Source organism: Mandrillus leucophaeus, unplaced genomic scaffold, assembly GCF_000951045.1.
Source record: "Mandrillus leucophaeus isolate KB7577 unplaced genomic scaffold, Mleu.le_1.0 Scaffold848, whole genome shotgun sequence".
In the NCBI taxonomy this organism is placed as follows: domain Eukaryota; kingdom Metazoa; phylum Chordata; class Mammalia; order Primates; family Cercopithecidae; genus Mandrillus; species Mandrillus leucophaeus.
Window position 1 is genome coordinate 586,982 of NW_012109230.1, and position 22,853 is coordinate 609,834.

The 22,853-nt window shown below is 51.5% G+C and overlaps 2 protein-coding genes across 6 annotated transcripts in view; one reads left to right on the forward strand and one right to left on the reverse strand.

The window, feature by feature from the left end:
• Nucleotides 1-15,296, forward strand: part of LOC105530842 (cholesterol side-chain cleavage enzyme, mitochondrial) — a 29,739-nt gene extending 14,443 nt beyond the window's left edge. For 2 of the 3 annotated variants that reach the window (XM_011968542.1, XM_011968543.1), the window contains exons 2-9: nt 5,077-5,232; nt 7,866-8,065; nt 9,100-9,303; nt 9,954-10,114; nt 13,318-13,484; nt 13,744-13,822; nt 14,291-14,488; nt 14,954-15,296. In XM_011968542.1, coding sequence (XP_011823932.1) covers nt 5,077-5,232; nt 7,866-8,065; nt 9,100-9,303; nt 9,954-10,114; nt 13,318-13,484; nt 13,744-13,822; nt 14,291-14,488; nt 14,954-15,085 — 1,297 coding nt within the window. In that variant the 3' untranslated portion in view covers nt 15,086-15,296. The remainder of the gene's footprint in view (nt 1-5,076; nt 5,233-7,865; nt 8,066-9,099; nt 9,304-9,953; nt 10,115-13,317; nt 13,485-13,743; nt 13,823-14,290; nt 14,489-14,953) is intronic. The other variant, XM_011968544.1, reaches the window with a different exon arrangement.
• A 1,631-nt stretch (nt 15,297-16,927) lies between these two features.
• CCDC33 (coiled-coil domain containing 33) overlaps nt 16,928-22,853 on the reverse strand; it is a 104,649-nt gene continuing 98,723 nt past the window's right edge. Inside the window, exons 12-19 of one of the 3 annotated variants that reach the window (XM_011968545.1) lie at nt 22,357-22,522; nt 21,961-22,049; nt 21,605-21,736; nt 21,421-21,514; nt 19,895-20,061; nt 18,772-18,858; nt 17,986-18,099; nt 16,928-17,147 (exon numbers count right to left, since the gene is read on the reverse strand). In XM_011968545.1, coding sequence (XP_011823935.1) covers nt 17,019-17,147; nt 17,986-18,099; nt 18,772-18,858; nt 19,895-20,061; nt 21,421-21,514; nt 21,605-21,736; nt 21,961-22,049; nt 22,357-22,522 — 978 coding nt within the window. In that variant the 3' untranslated portion in view covers nt 16,928-17,018. Of the gene's footprint in view, nt 18,100-18,771; nt 18,859-19,417; nt 19,520-19,894; nt 20,062-21,420; nt 21,515-21,604; nt 21,737-21,960; nt 22,050-22,356; nt 22,523-22,853 lie in introns of all 3 variants that reach the window. The other 2 variants (XM_011968547.1, XM_011968548.1) reach the window with 2 other exon arrangements.

Consider the following 22,853-nt stretch of genomic DNA (forward strand, 5'->3'; position numbering starts at 1 on the left):
CAAAAAAACCAAATTCGCTTTAGGCATATGACCAATAAGTACTACAGCACTATCCACGCAAAACAGTAAACATAGTAGGAAGCAATGCAAGCATGTATGTGGAATTTGGCTCCACACTAAATCCAGCTTCATTCTTAACTATATTAAAAAAAAGAGTTGCCAAACTGCTGATGCATTTTTACAATACTTCTTGCTTTAATCAAGACTAAGAGCTTTAACTATAAAAATGTTAGTTAGCCAAATGTTTCCAATTCTTTATCATGTTTTAAAGGATATTTTATTATTTAAACTTTTCCACATCTTTCTCCCCTTTTTAATGGTACCTTACTACATTGTTTCATAAATAACCTTTTCAAAACTGTAACTTGAACTAACTTTTAGATAACTTCTGAATTAGACAAAATTATTCTTTTCTTTTTTTACTAATAACCCTTTTCTGTATACATTTTGTATACAGAATTACGTATTAACTGGAAACCTTATCCTTAGTAATGTAAAACTTCAGTGAAACCCTAAAAAACAAGAAATCCTGAACTCTCAGATATGGGCATTTATACATAAGAACGATTCCACAATTTTAGAAACATATTTCCCCATATCGCAACCCTTTCTTACTTGGAAATGACCCAGATAGTAAATGAACACCAAAAATAACTTTAAGATTTTAATTTACACAAAAAGTTTACCTAAAGCATTTATCCCATTCAGTGTACTCAATTTTTACTTTTAACAAGGGAGACCTGAAACACTAATTAACATATGTAAAAGGAACATCGGTTTGGTCCTGAAAGGTGGGACAACTCAAGGCAAGGAGTGGGCTTGGGGGCTTTCAGATCACAGGTGGGAGACAAACGTTTGTGTTCTTTTGAGTTTCTGATTAGCCTTTCCAAAGGAACCAATCAGATATGCATTTATCTCAATGAGACTTTGAATGGAATGGGAGACAGGCTCGCCCCAAGCAGCTCCCAGGTCGAATTAGCACTGACATTTAAAAATATCTAGTGGTGGTCCCAGCACTTTGGGAGGCCGAGATGGGCAGATCACGAGGTCAGGAGATCGAGACCATCCTGGTTAACATGGTGAAACCCCATCTCTACTAAAACATAGAAAAAATTAGCCGGGTGTGGTGGTGGGTGCCTGTGGTCCCAGCTACTGGGGAGACTGAGGCAGGAGAACAGCGAGAACCCAGGAAGCAGAGCTTGCAGTGAGCCAAGATCGTGCCACTGCACTCCAGCCTGGGTGACGAAGCGAGATTCTGTCTCAAAAAACAAAACAAAACAAAAAAAACTAGTGGTGGCTCACGCCTGTAATCCCAGTGCTTTGGAAGGCTGAGGCAGGCAGATCACAAGGTCAGGAGTTCGAGACCAGCCTGGCCAACATTGTGAAACCTCATCTCTGTTAAAAAATTTAAAAATTAACTGGGCGTGGTAGCATGTGCCTGTAGTCCCAGCTACTCAGGAGGCTGAGGCAGGAGAATAGCTTCAACCCGGGAGGCGGAGCTTGCAGTGAGCCAAGATCATGCCACTGCACTCCAGCCTGGGCGGCAGAGCGAGACTTTGGCTGAAAAAAAAAAAAAAAAAAAAAAAAAGAATAGCCATGAACTGTAATGTGAACTGGATGCCGCGTGGGCTTTTTTTGTCCTTAGCTCGTTGAGTACTATGAGGGAAGAATTTAGCATAAGAAAAGAAGGTTTAAGCCTCCAGAAACGTGTACGAGTTTGCTCCCAGCAGCACCTCATGTAGGGATCAGGAACCACAGGCAAAAAGATTTAAAAAAAAAGAAGTCCTTCCTGCTTTGGGACAGGGCAATTATCCCTTTTCATTCCTAGGCCTTCAGGCAGTACTGGGGAGTGACCCCAGCCTCAATTTCCAAGGAGCTACTAGGAAACAGCCGCTGAAAGACTGAAAAAGAAAGAGAGGAAAAAAAAGAAAAAAAAAAAATCAAAAAGACCCAGGTCCCTTAAGCGAACCGGGCAGTGGCAGTCAGGCTGCTTCTCCACATGGAAACCCCTTAGTTTCACCGGCCGCGGCCAGAAATCTGCCCTGTTTAGGCGCTGCCCAGCCAGGGTCCCAAGTTGGAACGGAAAAGAGAAAGAGAGGAGAGAGGTCCTGTATGGAGCAGAAAGGAAAGGAAGAAAAACGAATCCCAGACTTTACCTCTTCCTCCTGGCTGGCTGGCCAAAATATATGTTACCAGTGGAGAGTGTCCAGGTTCTTGGTGTCTTGAACAAAGAATTCAACAAAATGCACAAACAAAGCAAGGAAGGGATGAAGGGATTTATTGAACATGAAAGTGCACTCCACAGTGTGGGAGGGGCCTGAGCATAGGAGCTCAAGTGCCCCTTTACAGAATTTTTGGGAGTTTAAATACCACTTAGAGCATTCCATTGATTAATTCGGTATGCCTTATGTAAATGGAGAGGATGAAGTAAAGTTACAGTAAAGTTGTGATCATACCACTGCACTCCAGCCTGGTTAACAGCATAGCCCTATTATTTCCTGTCACAGCTCAGGTGTGAATTGGCCTTATGTCCCTGCCCCCAGACCCTATGTTCCTGCATCGCTTTGTGTTTTCTGAGTCACTTCCATCTGAATCTTGCAACATGTCCCTGTAGTCTGTAGTTGATGTTATTTCCCCATTTTACAGATGGGGAAACCGAGGCCCAGTGAGAAGAAGGGTCTTGTCAATGTCACACAACTCATGAGCGCAAAGCCATGGCGGGAACTGGAATTGTCTGACTTCCAGCTCTGTGTGTCATTATACTTGAACTTATAGCTAATAAACAATAAACTTCTGAATAAATGTGAGGAATTTAAAATACAATGTTTGTGGGTTTTTTTCCTAACACAAAGGCTGTTCTTGTTTTATATAGAGCAATTTAGAAAATACAGAGAAACACTAATGAAAAATTGAAGTCAGATACAATAAATTCCAATTGATTTAACATTTAAGTATCATTAAGTATGTGAATATACTATATATGCTGCTTGTGTTGTCTCACAACAATATATCAAGGAATTCTTTCCTTTTTTCTCTCTGTAATATAGAATTATTTTATTTTTTAATTTAAGAGAAAGTGCTGTTCAGTGGTCCTCAGACTTTTCTGGGGAAAGATCCCATTTCGTTTATTTGTATCTTCTTCCTTTTTCTTGATCTATCGTATTAATATTTATTTTTTTTGAAACAGGGTCTTGCTCTGTCTCCCAGGGTGGAGTACGGTGGTGCCATCATAGCTCACTGCAGTCTTGAATTCCTGGGCTCAAGTGATCCTCCCTCTCCCTCCTCGGCCTCCCAGAGTCCTGGGATGACAGCCACTGTGCCTGGCCTCTAATATAATTTTAAAAGGCAGCATAGTAGTCCACAGTATGGACTTTTTTTTTTCAGCTGGTTCTTAAAGTGAACATACAACCTACTCTTGACTTTTTTGCTGTTAGACATGAGGCTGCAATGGACATCCTCATCCATCAAGCAGCGTTGCTGATATCAGATCATTGCCTTGGGCTAGATTCCCAGAAGTGGAATTGATCATGATAACAGTAGTTCAAAGGCTTGGCTGAACTGGGTTAGGAGTATGGAGCTAGTTAGTGCAAAGACATGTGGTAGCTGGAAAAACACTGAGGGGATTTTCTGGGAGGCCACAGAACAGGTGAAGGCCTGAGACTCATCAAGGTAGGCCCAGGCTTTCTGGCTCAGTGATTAAAGCAGTACTATGAGGGGAGAGAGAGAGACAGAGAGAATGCGTACACATGTGAGCACACTTGGCTTGTATCTGTATGTTTTTATGATATTTTGCCTAAAAGTATATCTTAAATTTTCTTAGACAAAAGGCAGAGGCAAGCAAGAAGTGGAATTTTCTGTTGTTCTTTAGTAGTTGTATTTTTATTTCTTATTTTTTGCTTAAACAACAGAATTTTCTGGCAGTTCTGGAAACTAGAAGTCAGAGATCAAGGTTTTGGCTGAGTTGCTTGCTTTCTTCTGAGGCCTTTCTCCTTGGACTTAGATGCCATCTTCTCCCCGTGTGTTGACATGGTCTTTCCTCTGTGTGTATCTGTGTCCTCATCTCTTCATGTAAGAACACCAGTCATATGTCACAGTTGCATTTGGCTAGGCACAGTGGCTCACACCTGCCATCCCAGCACTTTGGGAGGCTGAGGTGGGAGGATCTCTTGAGCCCAGGAGTTTGAGACCAGCCTGGGCAACATGACAAAACCTCATCTCTACAGAAAACACAAAAATTAGCAAGGCCTGGTGGTGCCTGTAGTCCCAGTTACTTGGCTGGGCTGAGGTGAGAGGATCGCTTGAGCCTGGGAGGTCAGGGCTGCAGTGAGTCATGATCACACCACTGCACTCCAGCCTGGTTAACAGAGACCCTGTCTCAAAACAACAATAACAACAAAAACCCAGTTGTATTTAATAGAGACTGTCTGCAAAGCGATTTGAAAGCCCTTCTCCCCTGCCTGTATGTTGGGGCCTGATGTTTTACTGAAGTTTTATTTTAATAGAGACAAAGTGTGTTGTTGGGTGACCGCTGACTCTTAGGGGCAGGGTGGCTACTCCCTGAATTTCAGTTGTAGAGTCTGACGGGGATTTGGCCTGGAATATGGCCTACCTTGCAAGCTATAGTGGGTCACTCCAGCAGTGACATGAAAGTGTGCCATGGTTCTGAGCTCTGTGGATGGGTGAGAAGCTGGGGCTGCTGTGGGTATGGACAAAGGAAGAATGTGCAAGGAGCAAGGACTTGCTGGTCCGCGGAAGTCTCTGGGGTGGGCTTTGGGCTGGCCCTGGGGATGTGCTGTGGGACAGCAGAAACAGTGATCATAAAGCTGTCACTTGTAGAATGTTTAACAAAGGTCACATCCATATACTTCCTATCATCTTGTCCTTCAGCAATGCTCTGAGACAGGTACTGTATTTGTCTCCATTTTACAGAAGAGGAAACTGAGACTCAGAGGGGTTAAGGGCCTTGGCTCAGGTCCCACAGTCAGCAAGTTGTGGAACTGTGAGGCAGCTGTGCTGAGCCTGTATCCGTAGCTCTCCTTGGATCCTTCCATCAGCACCTCTCCTCCACCCCTCCAGGGAGAAGCTCGGCAACGTGGAGTCGGTTTATGTCATCGACCCTGAAGATGTGGCCCTTCTCTTTAAGTCCGAGGGCCCCAACCCAGAACGATTCCTCATCCCGCCCTGGGTCGCCTATCACCAATATTACCAGAGACCCATAGGAGTCCTGTTGAAGTGAGTCCTGGGCCATCTCCCGGGGACTGGAGGGAGGTGGTGGGAAGCTGTGGAGAGGGCAGAGGCTGGGGGTGAGAGGCTGAGGCCAGGCTTGCCCTGTGCCTCCTAGCAGGGCCTCTAGGTGAATTCCTGTCATTTTCCTACCTCCCTAAAACAAATGATGGTGATGATGATGATAATGATGAATTGCTCTGCCAGCCTTCAGGGAGATGGTCACGCTGAAGATCCTAATGAATAATTAAAGATGTGGCAAAGTTCTCACTATTGGTTTGCTCACTGAGTCCCACCTTACTGAGCATCCTCGATGAGTCAGGACTTGTGCCAGGAACTGGAGATACAGTGACAAATAAAGCAGGGACCTGCCACCGTGAGTCCCATACAGGCTAAACGGGCAGTGAGACATTTGTCCTACATGGGGACAGATAGGTATATTTAAGTGTAGTGGATACCGTTTTCTACCAAATTGTTCATAATTTTTTTTTTTTTTTTTTTTTTGAGATGGGGTCTCATTGTGTCACCCAGGCTGGAGTGCAGTGGTTTGATCATGGCTCACTGCAGCCTCTGCCTCCCTGGCACAGGTGATCCTCCCACCTCAGCCTCCCGAGTAGCTGGGATTACAGGTGCGTGACCACACCCAATTTTTACATTTTTAGTACAGATGGGATTTTGCCATGTTGCCCGGGCTGGTCTCGAACTTCTGGGCTCAAGCAATCCTCCCGCTTCAGCCTCCCAAAGTGCTAGGATTATAGGCATGAGCCACCACACTCACCCCATCAAAAGTGGAAAATGCAGGGCAGGGCACAGTGGCTCATGCCTGTAATCCCAGAACTTTGGGAGGCCAAAGCGGACAGATTTCTTGAGCTCAGGAGTTCAAGACCACCCTAGGCAACACAGTGAGACCCTGTCTCTACAAAAAATAAAAAATAAAAAATTAGCCGATGTGGTGGCACATGCCTGTGTTCCCAGCTACTTGGGAGGCTGAGGTCAGAGAACTACTTGAGCTCAGGAAGCATAGGTTGCTATGAGGAGAGATTGCACCACTGCACTCCAGGCTGGGTGACAGAGCCGGATCCTGTCTCAAAAAAAAAAGAAAAGGTAAAATGTAACCATATCAAGTGTGAGTGAGGCTACAGAGCAACTGGGGCTGTCATCTATTGCTGGTGGGAGTGTAGACTGGAGCCACTACTTTGGAAAATAGTTGGACATTTTCTCCTGAAATGGAATATTTGCATACCTGTGACATAGCAGTTTGATTTCAGGGATATACTCCAAAGAGTATCCCTGCTTTGGGGAATGTGTAGTAGAATGTTTGCCGTAGTACTGTTCATGATATTAAAAACCAGAAAGCTACTGAAATGCCCAATAGGATTGTAAGTGAGTGAATTGTGGTACACACCAGTCAAAATGAAGGGACCCAGTCTCCCACAGCAATACAGATGGTATTTAGAACAGTACAACTAAGTGAAAAAAGCAAGTCTGACAAAGCATGACAGCTTTGCTTTTCTTTTCTTTTCTTTTCTTTTTGATGTGGAGTCTTGCTCTGTCACCCAGGCTGGAGTGCAATGGTGCGATCTTGGCTCACTCCAACCTCCGTCTCCCGGGTTCAAGTGATTCTCTTGCCTCAGCCTCCTGAGTAGCTGGAATCATAGACACCCACCACCATGCCCAGCTAATTTTTGTATTTTCAGTAGAGATGGGGTTTCACCATGTTTGCCAGGCTGGTCTCGAACTCCTGACCTCAGGTGATCCAACTGCCTCAGCCTCCCAAAGTGCTGGGATTACAGGCGTGAGCCACCGCGCCAGACCGACAGTGTTTTAAAAGAAGTTAAACACAAGTATATGTTTTGTAATAGTACCTTTTGGGAATAAATGGAGAACAGATAAAATTAGACACAAACGACAGCAAGGGATTCTGGTGGGTGGTCTCCTTAGAAGGGAATGAAGGGTGTGGAAGAACCAGGAGGGCAAGTGTAAGTTACTGTCAAGTTCCTAGCTTCTGTGGTGAGTAGTAAGTTTATGATAACATTCTTATCAACAAAACACCCCTAAGTCATGAAGAGGACTTTGCATGGATTGATGAATTTCAAAAGTGTGTCATGAATTAAGGTTTATTATGACCAACCCAGTTCTGGGCACCTGAAGTCCCCCGGCAGAAGTGAGTAATGGGATGTGTTGGGGGTGCAGAGGAGGAGAGGCTGGTCACTTTTGTTTGTGCAAGAGTCAGAAAATGTTATACAGAGGGGCCCTGGAGTGTCATAGGTGAGCACTGGCCAGGAGGAAGTGGGGGTGGCATGGAAGGCATGCCTGCAGCTGAGGCAAAGACTGGAGAGACTGAAAGTTACGCAAAGGGTCCTAAGAATAACAGTTCCTGGTTCTCAGCAGAGGGAGTGCAGGGGAGTTGGAGTTTTGTTTCCCTTCACTCTCTGTTTTCCTTTCTCTTCTCTCAGCCAGGCAGAGCAGGGAGGAGGTGAGAGGCAGAGGGTGCTGGGGGAGGTGAGGGTAGAGGCCCTGGTAGGAGTGCTGGATGCTGTGAGCTGTGACTCAACTTCCTGGGAAAACTGAGTCAGCCCCCTCTGTGTTCACCAGGCCTGGGGTCTGTGACCATGAGGGCTTGTGGGCCCATGTTTTCTCAGGAAGTCAGCAGCCTGGAAGAAAGACCGGGTGGCCCTGAACCAGGAGGTGATGGCTCCAGAGACCACCAAGAACTTTTTGCCCCTGTTGGATGCAGTGTCTCGGGACTTCGTCAGTGTCCTGCACAGGCGCATCAAGAAAGCAGGCTCCGGAAATTTCTCAGGGGACATCAGTGATGACCTGTTCCGCTTTGCCTTTGAGTGTAAGGGGCTTGCACCTGGCTGGCACTGGGCATGGGGGTGGGAGAACTCAGTGTTTACTCTCTTACCTTGAGGTTCAGCACAGACCCTGCAGAGGCATCGAGACAGGCTTCTGGGATGAGCCACTGATCATATCCTCCACTGCCTGCTACTCAGAGGCAATTTAAGACCACCCTGGGCAACAGAGTGAGACCCCTTGCTCTGGGGTTCTCTCATCTGGCATTCTCTCTCATCTGGCATTTGTGCTGTAGGAGCAGGGGTCCCCAAAATACAGGTCCCTATTGCCACCATCCTCCAAAGCCAGAGCTTGGCTTAGACCTTCATTCTGCAAGTCTCCACCACCTGGGCTGTAGACCTTTGGAGTCTGGTAGGGTAGAGGAGAGTTCAGTGGTTAATCTGAGGTAGGCATTGAAGAATCTGTAGGAATTACCTACATGGGGTAAGGAAGTCAGGCAGTATAGGCAGAGGGAACCGCACATAAAAAGACCCTGTGGCTTGATGAAGATCGTGTGGTCATAGCAAAAGATTTGGGGTACCCAGAGCTTTGTATGAAATCAGTATTCAAATTCCTCACCTGGTAGGTGGGGAAAACTTGAGGCTGTTGTAACTTCTTAGGTCCAGCAAGACTAGGTCCTGGATGGTTAATTATCCAGGGATTTATGACCTTCAGTTTCAGGAAGTATTTAGCCAATTTAGCCAATTACAGATGAGGAATCTCTCTTGGTGGAAGTGTGGGCAGAGCAGTTGCACTCTGGGCTGAGCCCTCTCTCAGCTCTGCCAGAGACCCTGCTTCCCACCTTTCAGGTCCTCCACATGCCCCTCTGCAGGACCTGTGTGGCTGCCAGAGGTCAGCTTTCTCAGCCTTGCATCTTAGCCCATTAGGACTCAGGCCTCAATTTATTTACTGAAGGAGGCTGAGGGTAGGGGCAAGAGATCCTTTGTGCTGAGAGAGGTGAGGGTGGAGGAGTCCCTGGGAGTTGTGGCTCTCAGATGGCCCCGTTGGAAATGGCTCCTCAGCCTCTGCCTCTCCCTGCAGCCATCACTAACGTCATTTTTGGGGAGCGCCAGGGGATGCTGGAGGAAGTAGTGAACCCCGAGGCCCAGCGGTTCATTGATGCTATCTACCAGATGTTCCACACCAGCGTCCCCATGCTCAACCTTCCCCCAGACCTATTCCGTCTGTTCAGGACCAAGACCTGGAAGGACCATGTGGCCGCATGGGACGTGATTTTCAGCAAAGGTGAGGGCTCCTCTGGCTGTGCTCTCCTCCTTGGAGTCCCAGGCCTCAGCCGGCTCCTTGGTCCCAAGCTATGTCAATGGGCGCTGACTTGACCTGTAGGAAACCCACACTGTGGTGGGCAGGCACGGGTGTCAGGAAGACCCTGGGACCCCGGGAATGGCGGATGGAAGGCTGACTGTTGGGGATTATTAGATTTTTTCTGGAAAAAGAGGAGCAAAGACGTCTGTGATCTTCTTCAAAGGAGCTCATGCTCCTTTGGGTGAAGGGCTAGTGTCTGAGCCACTGCTGTGCTAGATGACAGGGACTTGGGTGGGAGTGATGGGGAAGGTTGGGTGGAGAAGGCTGGTCAGGGTATGGCAGAGTCAAATTCCACCTCTGCCCCTTACACCCACGTGACCTTGGGCAAGTGACTATCTCTCTGCACCTCTGTTATCTGTAAAATGGGAATGATGTCACATACCCCAAGAATTCGATGAAAAAACAGATATGAAGGGCTTAGTACACAGAGTAAGTGCTCAGTAAATGGCAGCCTAAGAAGCACAGGGCTCTGGAATTGCCAGGCCCTTGGTGCCGCCTTTCACCACAGACTGCCCGCCTTCTCGGCCGTCTGCAGGGAACCGCACTCTTTTTTCTTTCCTCCTGCCCCACAGCTGACATGTACACCGAGAACTTCCACTGGGAATTGAGACAGAAAGGAAATGTTCACCATGATTACCGTGGCATCCTCTACAGACTCCTGGGAGACAGCAAGATGTCCTTCGAGGACATCAAGGCCAACGTCACAGAGATGCTGGCAGGAGGGGTGGACACGGTAAGGTGGCTGTAGGGGCAGCACCTTGTTCCCCTCTGTGCCCACGTGCCCCTTCCCCACCAGGCTCCTCGTTGTCTGAAACCCTGTTGTTCAAGGTGTTCCTACTCATGTAGGATATGTCTTCCTCCTTGCCTCCATTTCCAAAGTGCTAATCTCCTAGGGTGGTGAGGTCACAGTCAAGTCACCCTGGGTATGATTTGAGACTGATCAGCCATTTTTCTTTGCCTGTGAGAGAGGAGTGGCCGGGCATGGTGGCGAGGTCCAGGCTCCACGTGGAGTCTCCATAGGAGGAGGTCCCCTCTGGAGGCTAGCTCTGTCAGAGCCCTGCTGATGGAGGACAATGTCCCCAGCTCCTGGTGGAGAACACACTTGCTCAAATCTGGGGAAGCAGGCAGGAGCCCGGAAACATTGGGAGGCCGGGGCATTTGCTGTGGGCTCTGCTGTCCAGGGTCTTTTTGTCATCCTTCCTCCTTCCCGGCCCAGCCCTCAGTACCCTACGGTACCCCCAACGCCTAGAGGCATCCCCTGTGCTCTTTCCATAGCAGCATGGCACCCTAGAAACTTCTTTTTCCGGATATTAAGAATGATCAGTCCTGGCCGGGTGCAGTGGCTTACGCCTGTAATCCCAGCACTTTGGGAGGCCGAGTTGGGCGGATCATGAGGTCAGAAGTTCGAGACCAGCCTGGCCAACATAGTGAAACCCCATCTCTACTAAAAATACAAAAAATTAGCTGTGCCTGGTGGTGGGCACCTGTAATCCCAGCTACTCGGAAGGCTGAGGCAGGAGAATCGCTTGAACCCAGGAGGCAGAAATTGTGGTGAGCTGAGATCGCACCACTGCACTCCAGCCCAGGCGACAGTGCGAGACTCCATCTCAAAAAGAATATGGTAGACCTCAGATGTCCTCGCATGGCTCAGAGGGGAGGGGTGTACTGGTTTGCTAGGGTCGCCGTAACAAAATCCCATTGACTGAGGGATTTAAACAACAGCCATTTATTTTCTCACAGTTCTGGAGGCTGGAAGTTCAAGGTCAAGGTGTTGGCAGGCTTGGTGCATTCTAAGGCCTCTCTCCTTGGCTTGTAGATGGCCGTCTTCTCCCTCTGTCTCGCATGGGCTTCCCTCTGTGTCTGTGTCAGAATTGTCTCTCCTCATGAGGACACTAATCAGAACTGGATTAGGATCCTCCTCAAGGACTTCATTTTACTTTAAAATCTTTAAAGGTTCTATCTCCAAATATAGTCACATTCTGAAGTTCTGAGGGTTAGGTCTTCAGCAGATGAATTTTGGGACGGGGTATACAGCTCAGCCTATAACAAGGAGGCAGCAATGTGAATGGAAGAATAGCATACTGCAGTGACGGAGGCAAGCACCTGCCACTGAGAAAGCTGAGAGGCGGGGATTGGCTAACGTGGCCGTGAAGGACACGGAGAAGGCTCCACAGAGGAGCTAAAATTCAACGGGCGTGTCTTGCAGGCTGTTGCTAGGAGGAGAGAGAAGGAATAGCATTTCAGGACTAGGGAGAGGCACGTGTCAAGCCCCTGGGGTGAATCACTTTCGTTCCTAGGTATTATATCTGTGTTACACTCTGATGAAGGAGTTTCAGTTCCTGAGACAGGCTGCAGACGGGGCCTTTGAGCATACCTTAAACATAGTTCATTGTCTATTATGTAGAAGAGATCTTCAAAAATCACTCACCGGCACCAAAGAAACAATTACTGTGAGGTAACATTTATTAAGCACAAACTATATGGCAGGCAGGGTCCTAAGCTGTTTACATATGTTACCTTGTTTAATACTCACAGACAACACTCTAAGGTATGTTACCATCATCCCCTTTTTTCAGATGCGGAAACTGGAGCACAGAGAGGTTAAATAACTTGGTCAAGGTCACACAGCTAGTAACATAGTTAACTAACTTATTAAATCCCAAGTACCTCCCTATGGCAGGCCTTGGCAGTACTGAGATGAATACACACATTGGATTAGAGTCTTGCAGAGGGAGCACATCTGTGCTTCTTAGGTGGGGAAGGGAATTCCAGGAAGAGAATCTAGCATGGGGAAGACTTCTGGGCTTCAGGGGCTAAGTACCACTCCATGTAGCTGGAGCATTAGGTGGATGTTGGAGAGAGAGGTGGGGAGTAGGGGATGGGGGAGCAGCAGGCAGGCGTTGAGGGGCCCTGTGGCTCAGACCTGAGCCTCTGCGTTTCAACTGGGAACCAGTCAAGGATTTTAAGCTGAGAAGGAGCTGTGTATTGTTTCAGTTTCCTCATCTGAAAAAGGGGATGATGGTAACATACCTTAGAGTGTTGTTTGTGAGTATTAAACGGGGTAACATATGTAAACATCTTAGGACCCTGCCTGCCATATAATATGTGCTTAAGAAATGTTACCTCACAGCTTGTCCTTGTTGCCCCTGCCAGGAGAAGTGGGGAGGGTGTCTAAGTCTGTCAGACAAAAATATGATCCTTGGTAAGATAATGTGTCAGCAACCCATGTCCTAGTCCCCAGCAGGGAGGGCTGCTCCAGGCTGGAGTCCCAAATGGGCCTGGTTTGTCATCACTGAGGATCTGGGACTGTGGGGTTTGACGAGGGTCATCCAGATGTCTGGTGAAGGGCTAGTGGTCACAGCCTGTGGCTTATGTTGAGATTAGCTAATTAATTTCAACACACAGCACACACTAATTGCAACACTGATAGGAAACATCTGGCTGGTCCGATTTCAGCCTCTTTGAGACTTACTTGAAGCCATGCTGCTATAGGTGAATGCTAAGGTTTTAGGAAGTTCTACTGGAAAGAGGGGTGGTTGTTTAACAAGGCATTTCAAAAGGAATGGCAGTCAGTCTGTAGTGCAATCATTACAGAAGGATTTGGCCTCTAAGGGCCTCTGGAATTCTTTGGAAGAAGGCATTGGCTGTGTAGTTGACACTCTACTTGCTGGGGCTCATGGTGACATGAGGGACGAGGGCCGGGACAAGTGCTGCCCTGAACATTCCTGCCTGGCCAGCAGGAAAGGCTTCTTGGACATTTGCCTTTTAGACAATGGAATGTGTTTTGCTTTTGCAGAGGATTTTCTTGGAGACAGGGATGGGGATTGGGGGAGAAAGAGGTTCTTGGAAATGAAAATTTAGCATGGGGTCAAGGACCTCAAGGGGCCCTGGAGTGACAGACCCTCCTGGTCTTCTGTATGCCCTACTCCCCACCAGACGTCCATGACCCTGCAGTGGCACTTGTATGAGATGGCACGCAACCTGAAGGTGCAGGATATGCTGCGGGCAGAGGTCTTGGCTGCGCGGCGCCAGGCCCAGGGAGACATGGCCACGATGCTGCAGCTGGTCCCCCTCCTCAAAGCCAGCATCAAGGAGACACTGAGGCAAGCCCACATCCACCCATGCCGCCCCAACTCCAATCCCTGGCTAGGGGGAAAGGGTTACGAGGATGGGCTGGTGGAGGAGGTTGGAAGCAAGGAGTGAAAAGTCTGGAGGAGAAAGAAATAGAGCCAGAGCCCCACCCCCAGATCCTCCCAGGCTGCTGCAGCTGGGGCTGAGATGCCACACATCTCAGGGTGTGGGGCTCTGGGGGCTGTGTCTAGCCTTTGGGTCCATTAGCTTCTGAGTGCCCTCCTCCCGCAGACTTCACCCCATCTCCGTGACCCTGCAGAGATATCTCGTAAATGACTTGGTTCTTCGAGGTTACATGATTCCTGCCAAGGTAGGTGCAGCCAGCAGGCTGCAGGCTCTGCCAGTCAGAGAGGGCTGGGACAGGCTCGAATTGTAGACAGAGGGTGGTGCTGGGGCCCTGGTGGGGCCCTTGATGGCAGCAGTCCAAGTCTGAGTGAAGGGCAGAGGTGGTGGGCATGGTGGGTGGTGACCTCTAGGATGTTATTGGAACCCATGGTTAGGAGGGAGCCTTCATGGTTTGCCTGGGTCTGAGGAAAGGGTGGGACAATCACCCTAGCCTTGTGTCTTCAGCCATCCCCATTTCGTGGGTAAGGATCACGGAGGGCCGGGGCCTTGTTCAAGGCTGCACAGTGGGCAGAATGTACTGCGCTGGAGAGCCAGGCAGCTATGCTGGGGAGTAGGAGTGGTGGTGAGAGGGCAGGGGACTGGGGAAGGGGGTTTTTTGCTCAGGGCTGTGGGGAGATGGGGCTTACTCAGGCCTCTGATCACCTTGCCCCAGACACTGGTGCAGGTGGCCATCTATGCTCTGGGCCGAGAGCCCACTTTCTTCTTCGACCCGGAAAATTTTGACCCAACCCGATGGCTGAGCAAAGACAAGAACATTACCTACTTCCGGAACTTGGGCTTTGGCTGGGGTGTGCGGCAGTGTCTGGGACGGCGGATCGCCGAGCTAGAGATGACCATCTTCCTCATCAATGTGAGTCAAGCTGGGGACATCTAGGCACCCTGGGCTGGCCCTGGCCCTAATGAGGGCACCAACCTTCCTCCTCCCATCTCTGTCCAGAGCTCAAGGAGGTCAGGGCTGGGGCACGTCTACCTCCAGTTACTTGCTTTCGCTCTCTCCCACAATTCCCTGCTGCCCCCGCTTTCAGGTTCAGCCACTCATCACCCACTGATGCCCTGGCCATCCATTCTCCATGGTGGTGATGGGATGGGATAGGGCAGAGGTTTGTAGACGAGTTAAGGTCTAGGCCTAATCAAGGGAATGCAGCACTAAGGGTGCATTATCAGGCACTGTCCAGGGTTACACCAGGAGCTGGTGGTTAACTCCTTGGAACTCCTCAAATCACACTCCCCAGGCACTGCCTATGGGTGAATGGGCCTCACTAGGGAGACAGATCCTCCACTACCCTCCCCTAAACCTACCATCTGCCTTTCTCAGATGCTGGAGAACTTCAGAGTTGAAATCCAACATCTCAGCGATGTGGGCACCACATTCAACCTCATCCTGATGCCTGAAAAGCCCATCTCCTTCACCTTCTGGCCCTTTAACCAGGAAGCAACCCAGGAGTGATAGGAGACGATGGCCTGCAGCCACATGGGAGGAAGGCCCAGGGGGTGGGGTCCATGGGGGCTCTACAGCTTCAGTCCTCTGTCCCCAGCCCTGCCCCTTTCTGCCCAGCCTGCTGAGCAGGTAGAATGGGTTCTCAGTGGTCACCTTCCTCAGCTCAGCTGGGCCACTCCTCTTCACCCACTCCATGGAGACAATAAACAGCTGAACCATGTGGTGTCTTGCATTCCACCAGACTCATTAGGTGTTCATCACTCCCGTGGAGATGCTCCTTGGGTTAAAGCAGGATCTGGGGCATGCTCGGGAGACCCCAGGCAGCCACACTTGAAGCCACCTCTGCTGGGACCCCCTCACCCATGGCAGCTCAGGAGCCAGCAGAATCAACTCCAGGCTCCCTGGAGCAAGGGGTGAGGCAGAGTGGGGCAGAGGAGGGGAGGCAACTGTCACTGTGCCAGGAGCTACAGAAGCGTCAGGCAGTGGGATAAAGGAGAACTGGGGAGTTCTGTGGAGAGAATGGGGTGGCCCCAAGAACTGTGGGCCAGTACTGCCTTTCTGAGTGGACCTGTCCCGCAGGGGTAAGGCTTGCACAGGGCTCTGCTTGGGTGAACCCTGGATGGGAGTTCCCTGTGGGGCATGAGGACGTCCTGCCAAGGCCCAGCCAGAGTCCTGGGCATGGCTAAGGTCAAGACCTGTGGGTGAGAACCCCTGCTACTGAAGGGCTGGTGTGAGGTGGCTGACAGGGGATGAGAGGCCAGCCTGCGTCCTCTACCCTTCCTGGGCCTCCTCTGGGCTTACTCCAGGCCTCATGTTCTTGCTCTGGGGGCTTGTGCCCCCTCGTCCAAGGGCGGGAGGTGGGGAGGCTATTCTGCAGCAGAGCCGCTGGTTTGTTATTTGGACTGAATGACACTGGTCTTGATTTCCGCCCCCTAATCCCTTGGGGTCTCACAACTCCTGACCTGATTCCTCTTGGCCCTTGGCTATCCAAGTCTAAGTCCTGCAGGCAGGTGCGGGAGCTAGTCCCGCTGAGGCCAGTGGTCCAGCTGGCCTGGCCCCTCCTACCCGAAGCTGCGGGATCTGGATCCACTCTTGGAGCCCTTCTGCTTTCCCCATCACACAATCCTCTTCCCTGTTGTCTCCGTGTCTCTTTTCTGTGTCCTTTTTCTTCTCTGGTCCTGAGTCAGCTTTGACTCACAAATGTTATAGCTGGAAAGAGTCTTACAGCCAAAGAGGTCAAGCTGTGCATGGAATAGATGGGGAAACTGAAGCCCAGAGAGGTTGCTTGGGTCCCTTGAAGTCACACAGCATGCTTGCCCCCAGAACCCGGGTCTCCTGACTCCCAGTGGGTGCCTCCTTCCCCTGGCTTAATCTGCTCTTCTGCCCCTGGCTACATTTGGACACATCCTTGCCAGCTCAGCCTAGTGGCTTAATGGAGTATTTCACAACGATACATGACTGCCACAGGAAGGCTTCAAGTCTTCAAGTCTTTCCCTTTCCAAGAGACAGACAAACCAAACTTGAAAGAAGGGACGTCAGACACGATAGATGTTTTGGGGCAGATGAAAACGACAAACCTCCCTCATATCTCCCAACAGAACTGGTCTCTGGTGGCCTTGCTTCTTCTTGGGGTCTGGAAAGGGCCCGGCTCCCCGGCCCCTGCTTTGGAAGGCCTCTTCTCTCCACCCTCCTGGGTCCACTGTGGCCCTTGGCTTTCCAAAGATGCTGGCTCCTGGGGCAGGCGAGAGGCTGTAAGGCTGCAGCAGAAGGCCCAGGCCCAGGCCCAGAGTGGGGTCTAGGAGGAGGAAGCAGGGCCCCCAGGCTGCCCAGCTCCAGGAAAGAGGCAAATGCTCACAGAGCTACAACATTTAATAAAGTCGTTTTCAGGTGGCGGGGATGAGACTCCTTCCCAGCACACAGGGAAGGAGGCCTGCGCTGGGGCTCAGGTCTGCTGAGAGTTAGCGGTCTCCTTCTGGGGGTTCGAGGGCTTGTTGAGCTTAGTGTCTGAGCTGGGCAGTGGGGGCTCCAGATTTGAGGGCTGCTTGAGGTCCGTGGAGTGGGTGAGGGCACTCTACGGTGTGCAAAGTGGGACACATGAGTATCCCCCATTCCCAGGGGCGACCTGCTCAAGGGCGTATTGCCTGATAAACCAGGCCTCAGAGTATCCAGAACCCAGTGGGCCATGACCTCTCAAAGATTTCTAAACTCATTTTGCCACAGCAGGTGACACCTAATTTCTCCAGGAGTCCCCAGGGCTCAGGTGAGTGTGCAAAGGTTGCCTTTGTTCCTTGGCTGTTCCCTCATCCTTTCCAGGCCTCTCCCAGGAGCCGCTGCTGAGCCTCTGGCCATGGACAAAGCATAGCTGGCTCAGGAGCAGGAGAAGTCAGGGTCTTTGCTTTGTGGGGCTGGGCGGTCCCGGGGTTGAACTTGAGGGGCAGTTGTGAGCGGGCCCGTTTGTTCTTGGGAAGTTGGCAAAATGGAGCCTACATTGTGGCTATCTAAGAAGGGTGTGCGAATTTGAGAATCTTACGCTCTGTGGAGTCAGGGGTGTGGGGCCACAAGCTACTCTGCCCATGAGCGCAGCCAGTCCTAAAGCACACTCAGTGTCAGGGCATCCTGGAGATGCCTGCATGGCCCCTCATCCACCGTCATCTCCTTGAGTTTCACAGCACCCCGTGGGGGAAGGAGTAGTCTTGGCAGGGGTTTTCTGTTCCCCTCAGACAGGTGGGGGAATTAAGACCGAGCTTTCGGTTGGTAACGGAGCAGGAATGGGAGCCTAGGACTCCTGACTCCCAGCCTTGGAGTTGGCCCCACGATGGCTTTTCTCAGGGCCCAGTGACTTTGGGGGTGAGGTGTCTTCCTGCTCCACCACCTGAACCCCCAGAAGCTATTCCAGGGGGGTCACTCACGGGCTGTTCTACGATGATGGAATTCGAGGGGTGCCTGAAACCTTTTTCTTGCTCCTGCAGCCGCGTGGCCAGATCCTGCTTCTCTCGTCCCCAGCGTCGAGCTGAGTCCTCTAACTGCAAACACAGAGGGGGACAATTGGAGGACCATAGGCAGCAGGGCTAATCCCTGATGGCCAGGACAACCAGGGCCTGAGCCTGCTGTCCAGGCAGAAAGCAAAGCTCTGGGCCATGTGGGCTTGACACCTTCCCGAGACCTCAGGGGTGACAGGGTGAGGGTGAGGGGGCCAAACAGTCAGGCAGCCTGACCAAGACACAGATGAACATTTCAACAATATACTGAGCCCTGATCCTGAGTCCACACTGATCCTTGATTCTGGTCATAGACAGAGCCTGACCTTGGTCACACACTGAGCGCTGACTCTGGTCACAGACTGAACCCTAACCCTGGTTGTACACTGAACCCTAACCCTGGTTGCACACTGAACCCTGACCCTGGTTGTATACTGAGCCCTGACCCTGGTTGCACACTGAGCCCTGACCCTGGTTGTATACTGAGCCCTGACCCTGGTTGCACACTGAGCCCTGACCCTGGTTGTATACTGAGCCCTGACCCTGGTCGTATACTGAGCCCTGACCTTGGTTGCACACTGAACCCTGACCCTAGCTGCACACTAAGCCTTGATACTGGTCATAGATTGAGCCTAGACCCTGCTCACACGCTGAGCCCTGGTTACAGGCTGTGTGGTGAGCCTGGTCCAGCCTCATCAACTCCTGCATCTCACCTACCTGGCTTTCCAGGGACAGGATCCGGCTCTGAGCGCGTTCCAGCTTGGCCAGGAGGTTGAACTTGTCTGAAGTACCAGAGAGGAGATCCTGTGGGCAAAGCACAAACTCACATTTGGCCCACGCTGGGGGCTGTGGCAGTGTGAACTCGGGAAACCGTACAGTATTGAGGAAGAAACCAGTCAGGCCTGAGCTCAGACTGAGCTCTCGAGGCAGAGCGTCAGACCTGGGCCGAACTCTCTTCTGGAAGTTCAGAACAGGGTCTGGCATGTGCTTTTTTCACAGCTGTTTCCCACACAGATTTTGGGAATATGAAGTTTTGACACAACTTTTTTTTTAATGTAAAATGCATTAGGGAGCCCACTATAATTAATGCACTGGGAGTCTTTGAGTGAAGTGAAGAAGCTGCGAAGCGGTTGACCTCATCACTCACACTTTTCCTGGATGTCCACGTGTCAGGTGTGCTTTCAACAGAACTCACCTCCGGTGAGTCCTGGGACAGAGAGAAAACTCTCCTGTGCCCCCGCCCTGCCCAATCTTCTGTGATTCCAAGTGTTCTGCTTTGGGGTTTATGTAAAGCAAGGGTGCCCTGAAGCAGCCTCAGAGGTGGAGCAGGGCCTCGGCATTTCTGGGCCCTGGGGCCACCCACCTGTGCGGGCAGGGTCTCTGTGCACTCTGAGTGGCCTGGGCCATGCGTCTCTCGCAGCCTCTCTGCCAAGTCTCCTCCTGCTCCCAACTCCCCGGGGTCCACCTGGGATGGAAAAGGGCTCTCCAAGGCTGCACCAAGACCAGGGAATGCTCCAGAAGGGAGTTTTGAGAGGCCTGTGTAGGGTCCAGGTGGAGGCCAGCCAGGTGACAGAGGGGTCAGGGTTCAGGGGCCGAGGGTCAACAAGGGGCTTGCTTTCTCCCGCGATGCTAGATGAGGTTAAAGGTGAGGTGTTCGGGTACACACATTCCCCAGGAGAAAAAGACCAAGGCCTGAGAGCTAATTCCAGGAGCCTCCAGGCAGACTGGAGACCCTGGGAAGCCTAGCTCTTGGTCTTGATCTTCAACTTGGGTTGTACCATGGGTGGTTTCCAGGCACCCAGTGACCGGCACAGGCAGGGCCAGGTCAAGGGCCTCTTACCGGCAGGGCCTGTTGCTGCAGAATGATGGGGGCTGGTTGGTGGCGGTTCTTATCCAGCTCCACCCGCAGCTTCACGTTTTCTGCCAGCAGCACCGAGTAAAGTTCAACTGGCAGATTCTCTCCCGTAGAACCCAAGGGAAGGCCAGAGGCTGAGAACACAGGGAAGCCTAGAGACATGGCCACAGATGTTGGTGAGATGGGCTCTCCTGCCTCCCATATCCCTGTCCTGATCTGCCCCAGCCTTTTGCTTCACTCCTCCCCTCTGCTCCCAACCCTTCAATGGTTCCCTACTGCCAGTGGGATCAGGTGCACACAGGCTGTCCTTCTAGGCTCTCTCAAACCTGACCCCAGCATTCTCTCTAACTCATTTGTCTTCGGTGTATTTCAGCTCCTCACCTCTCTCTCTTCCTTCTCCATTCCTGGAATTCTTCTCACTCCCTGGGCCTTTGATCTGGCTGTTTTCCCTCCCTAGGTTGCCTTCTCAGTCTCATCCAGACTCCTGGATAAACTCAGGCTTCCTGAAAGGCCAGCCCAGCTTTCATTGCTTTCTAAAGGCCCCTAGAAACCACCCTCCTGCCCCTGAAACCCTCAGCAGTGAAGACTAAGCACAGGGCTTGGCACACAGGGGCCCTGGGTGAGGTTGCACAGGAAGGCTCAGGGAAATCCCTTGCTTTGGGCTGGCCTGATATGGTGTTACCTGGTCCTTTCTGCTTATCAGAGGCTGATTGGCAGTTTTAGGTGGCTTTTTGTTAATATCAATGGGGAAGAAAACCTCTAAATCATTTATTTATTTATTTATTTTGAGACAGAGTCTCCCTCTGTCACCCAGGCTAGAGTACAGTGGCACAATCTTGGCTCGCTGCAACCTCTGCCTCCCGGGCTCAAGTGATTCTCCTGCCTCAGCTTCCCAAGTAGCTGGGATTATAGGTGCCCATCACCATGCCCGGCTAATTTTTGTATTTTTAGTAGAGGTGGGGTTTTACCATGTTGGCCAGGCTGGTCGCGAACTCCTGACCTCAAGTGATCTGCCCACCTTGGCCTCCCAAAGTGCTGGGATTATAGGCATGACCCATCACGGCTGGTCTCAAATCATTGATTTAATCAAAATATTTTTGTTTGTTTGCTTTGCAGAGGCAGAATATTTGGAGATACAGGGAAGGAATTCTACAGATCCTGGGGTTAGGAGCTGGGAAGCGTTGCCCCTTCTTCTGGGGAAGGCCCTCTCTGCTGTGCTAGTCTGCAGGGCTCTCCTCTGGAGGGCCAGCCTCTTTCTAGCCTGGCTCACACTGCACCCCGATTGTGTTCTGAGGGGCTTCCAGGGAAGGAGGGAGCTCAGGGGATCTCTGGATGAGGTGCCTGAATGAGGAAGGGAGCCGTGCAATCCTGGGTCTCCCAGGCCCACAGACATAACTGAGTGCAGGGGACCTCTTCACAGGTTCTCCTGAAGCTGAGAGGCTCCAGGAAGGCAGGGCCTCCAGGTGTGGGGCAGAAACTGGGGAGCTGATCACATCAGGGTGTGGACCCACCCGTGTAGGGCTTTCCCTGCTGCCTGTTCGGAGGAGGGGGCTTGCTCCTGTCCTGTAGCCTGTCCTCCAGCACCCGCTCCATCTTCTCGATCACCTGGAGAGCAGAGCAGAGGCTGGGCTGGCCCAGGGGCTCCCTACTCTGCCATCATCAGTGGGCCCCGGGGGCAGCCCCTCTGCCACCTGCCTTCTCCTGGTGCCGCACGGTCTCCTCCAGCGCCTTCATCTTCTGCAGCTTGCTCTGGTACTGCTTCAGCAGAGCAGCCTGTGGCTGCTGGGCCTGATACAGAAGGAGCAGCTCCTTCTCTCGATCATTCTTCTGTGAGATGGGGGAGGAGAGAAGGGGAGAGAATGGGTGCCTGGGAGTCCACCTTGGCCCTGACAGTCCACCTCGGCGCCTCTGCTGAGTCCTCCACTGGGCTGGTCCCCTTTCTTCTTTGCCTCCATTCCCTCTGTGCCTGTTCTCCCTTCTCCCAGACTCTTCTCACCCAGATGCTCCCCACCATAGTTCCCTCCCCTCAGCCCCCACAAGCCCCAGCTCACTCGAATCAGCTCATTCTGCAAATGCTGCACCCTGTCCCTCAGTTTCTTCATATCCAGCTCACTCAGCAGCAGTTTCTGCTTCATGGACACTGTTAGGTGGGTTGGGGAGCCGGCTCAGGGAGGAAGCCTCTCCCAGCTCAAATCAGCATAGTCAGTAGCAGGAAGGCAGATACCCTCGGCCCCAGGGCTTGGGACAGGACTGGATTCTCTGTTTCCCATCCCTGAGGGGACCCAGCTGGGCAGGGACTGTGTGAGTGTCTGTGGGCGAGGGGCTCCTATTTGCCAGAGTCCAGCTGCATGTACATCTGGGAAAAGCACCCCGCCACCCTGTTGCACAACCTGGAGCCTGGGCCCAGGCAGAAGCCCGGGTGCCTTTGGTGGCCTGTACATCCTCACCCACGTTCTGGGCCTCACTGGCTTTGCCCTGCTCCTCTTCCTCCTCCTGCTGGGCCAGGCGACTCCTCAGTATGCGGTTCTCTCCTTCCAGGATGCTGGCCTGTCTCTGCAGAGACAGGATGTCCTCTGCCATCTTCTGCATGGCCCGCCGGTAATTGTTCATCTCCTGTGGATCCCAGAGCCCAGAGCTGAGCCCACTGTCCTATAGCAACCCTGGTCCCACATCCACATCCACACTTGAAAGTCAGTGGGCCCCCCCAAGGCCAGTGAACACCAGGAGCCCCAAGCCATGGCCCTAAGTATTAGCAACTCCCTGGAGGGGTGGTTATGACTTGATCCTCACCCATCCTGGCCATGTGAGGGCAGCCACACTAATGTTCTCTCCCTGGGGCCACATCACATCCTGTGATACCAACTCAGGGGGAAATCCCGGGCGCGGACACAGGGGAGGAGGCCTATGGGCAATGGAGACTTGAGAAGATCCAGGGCCAGGTTTG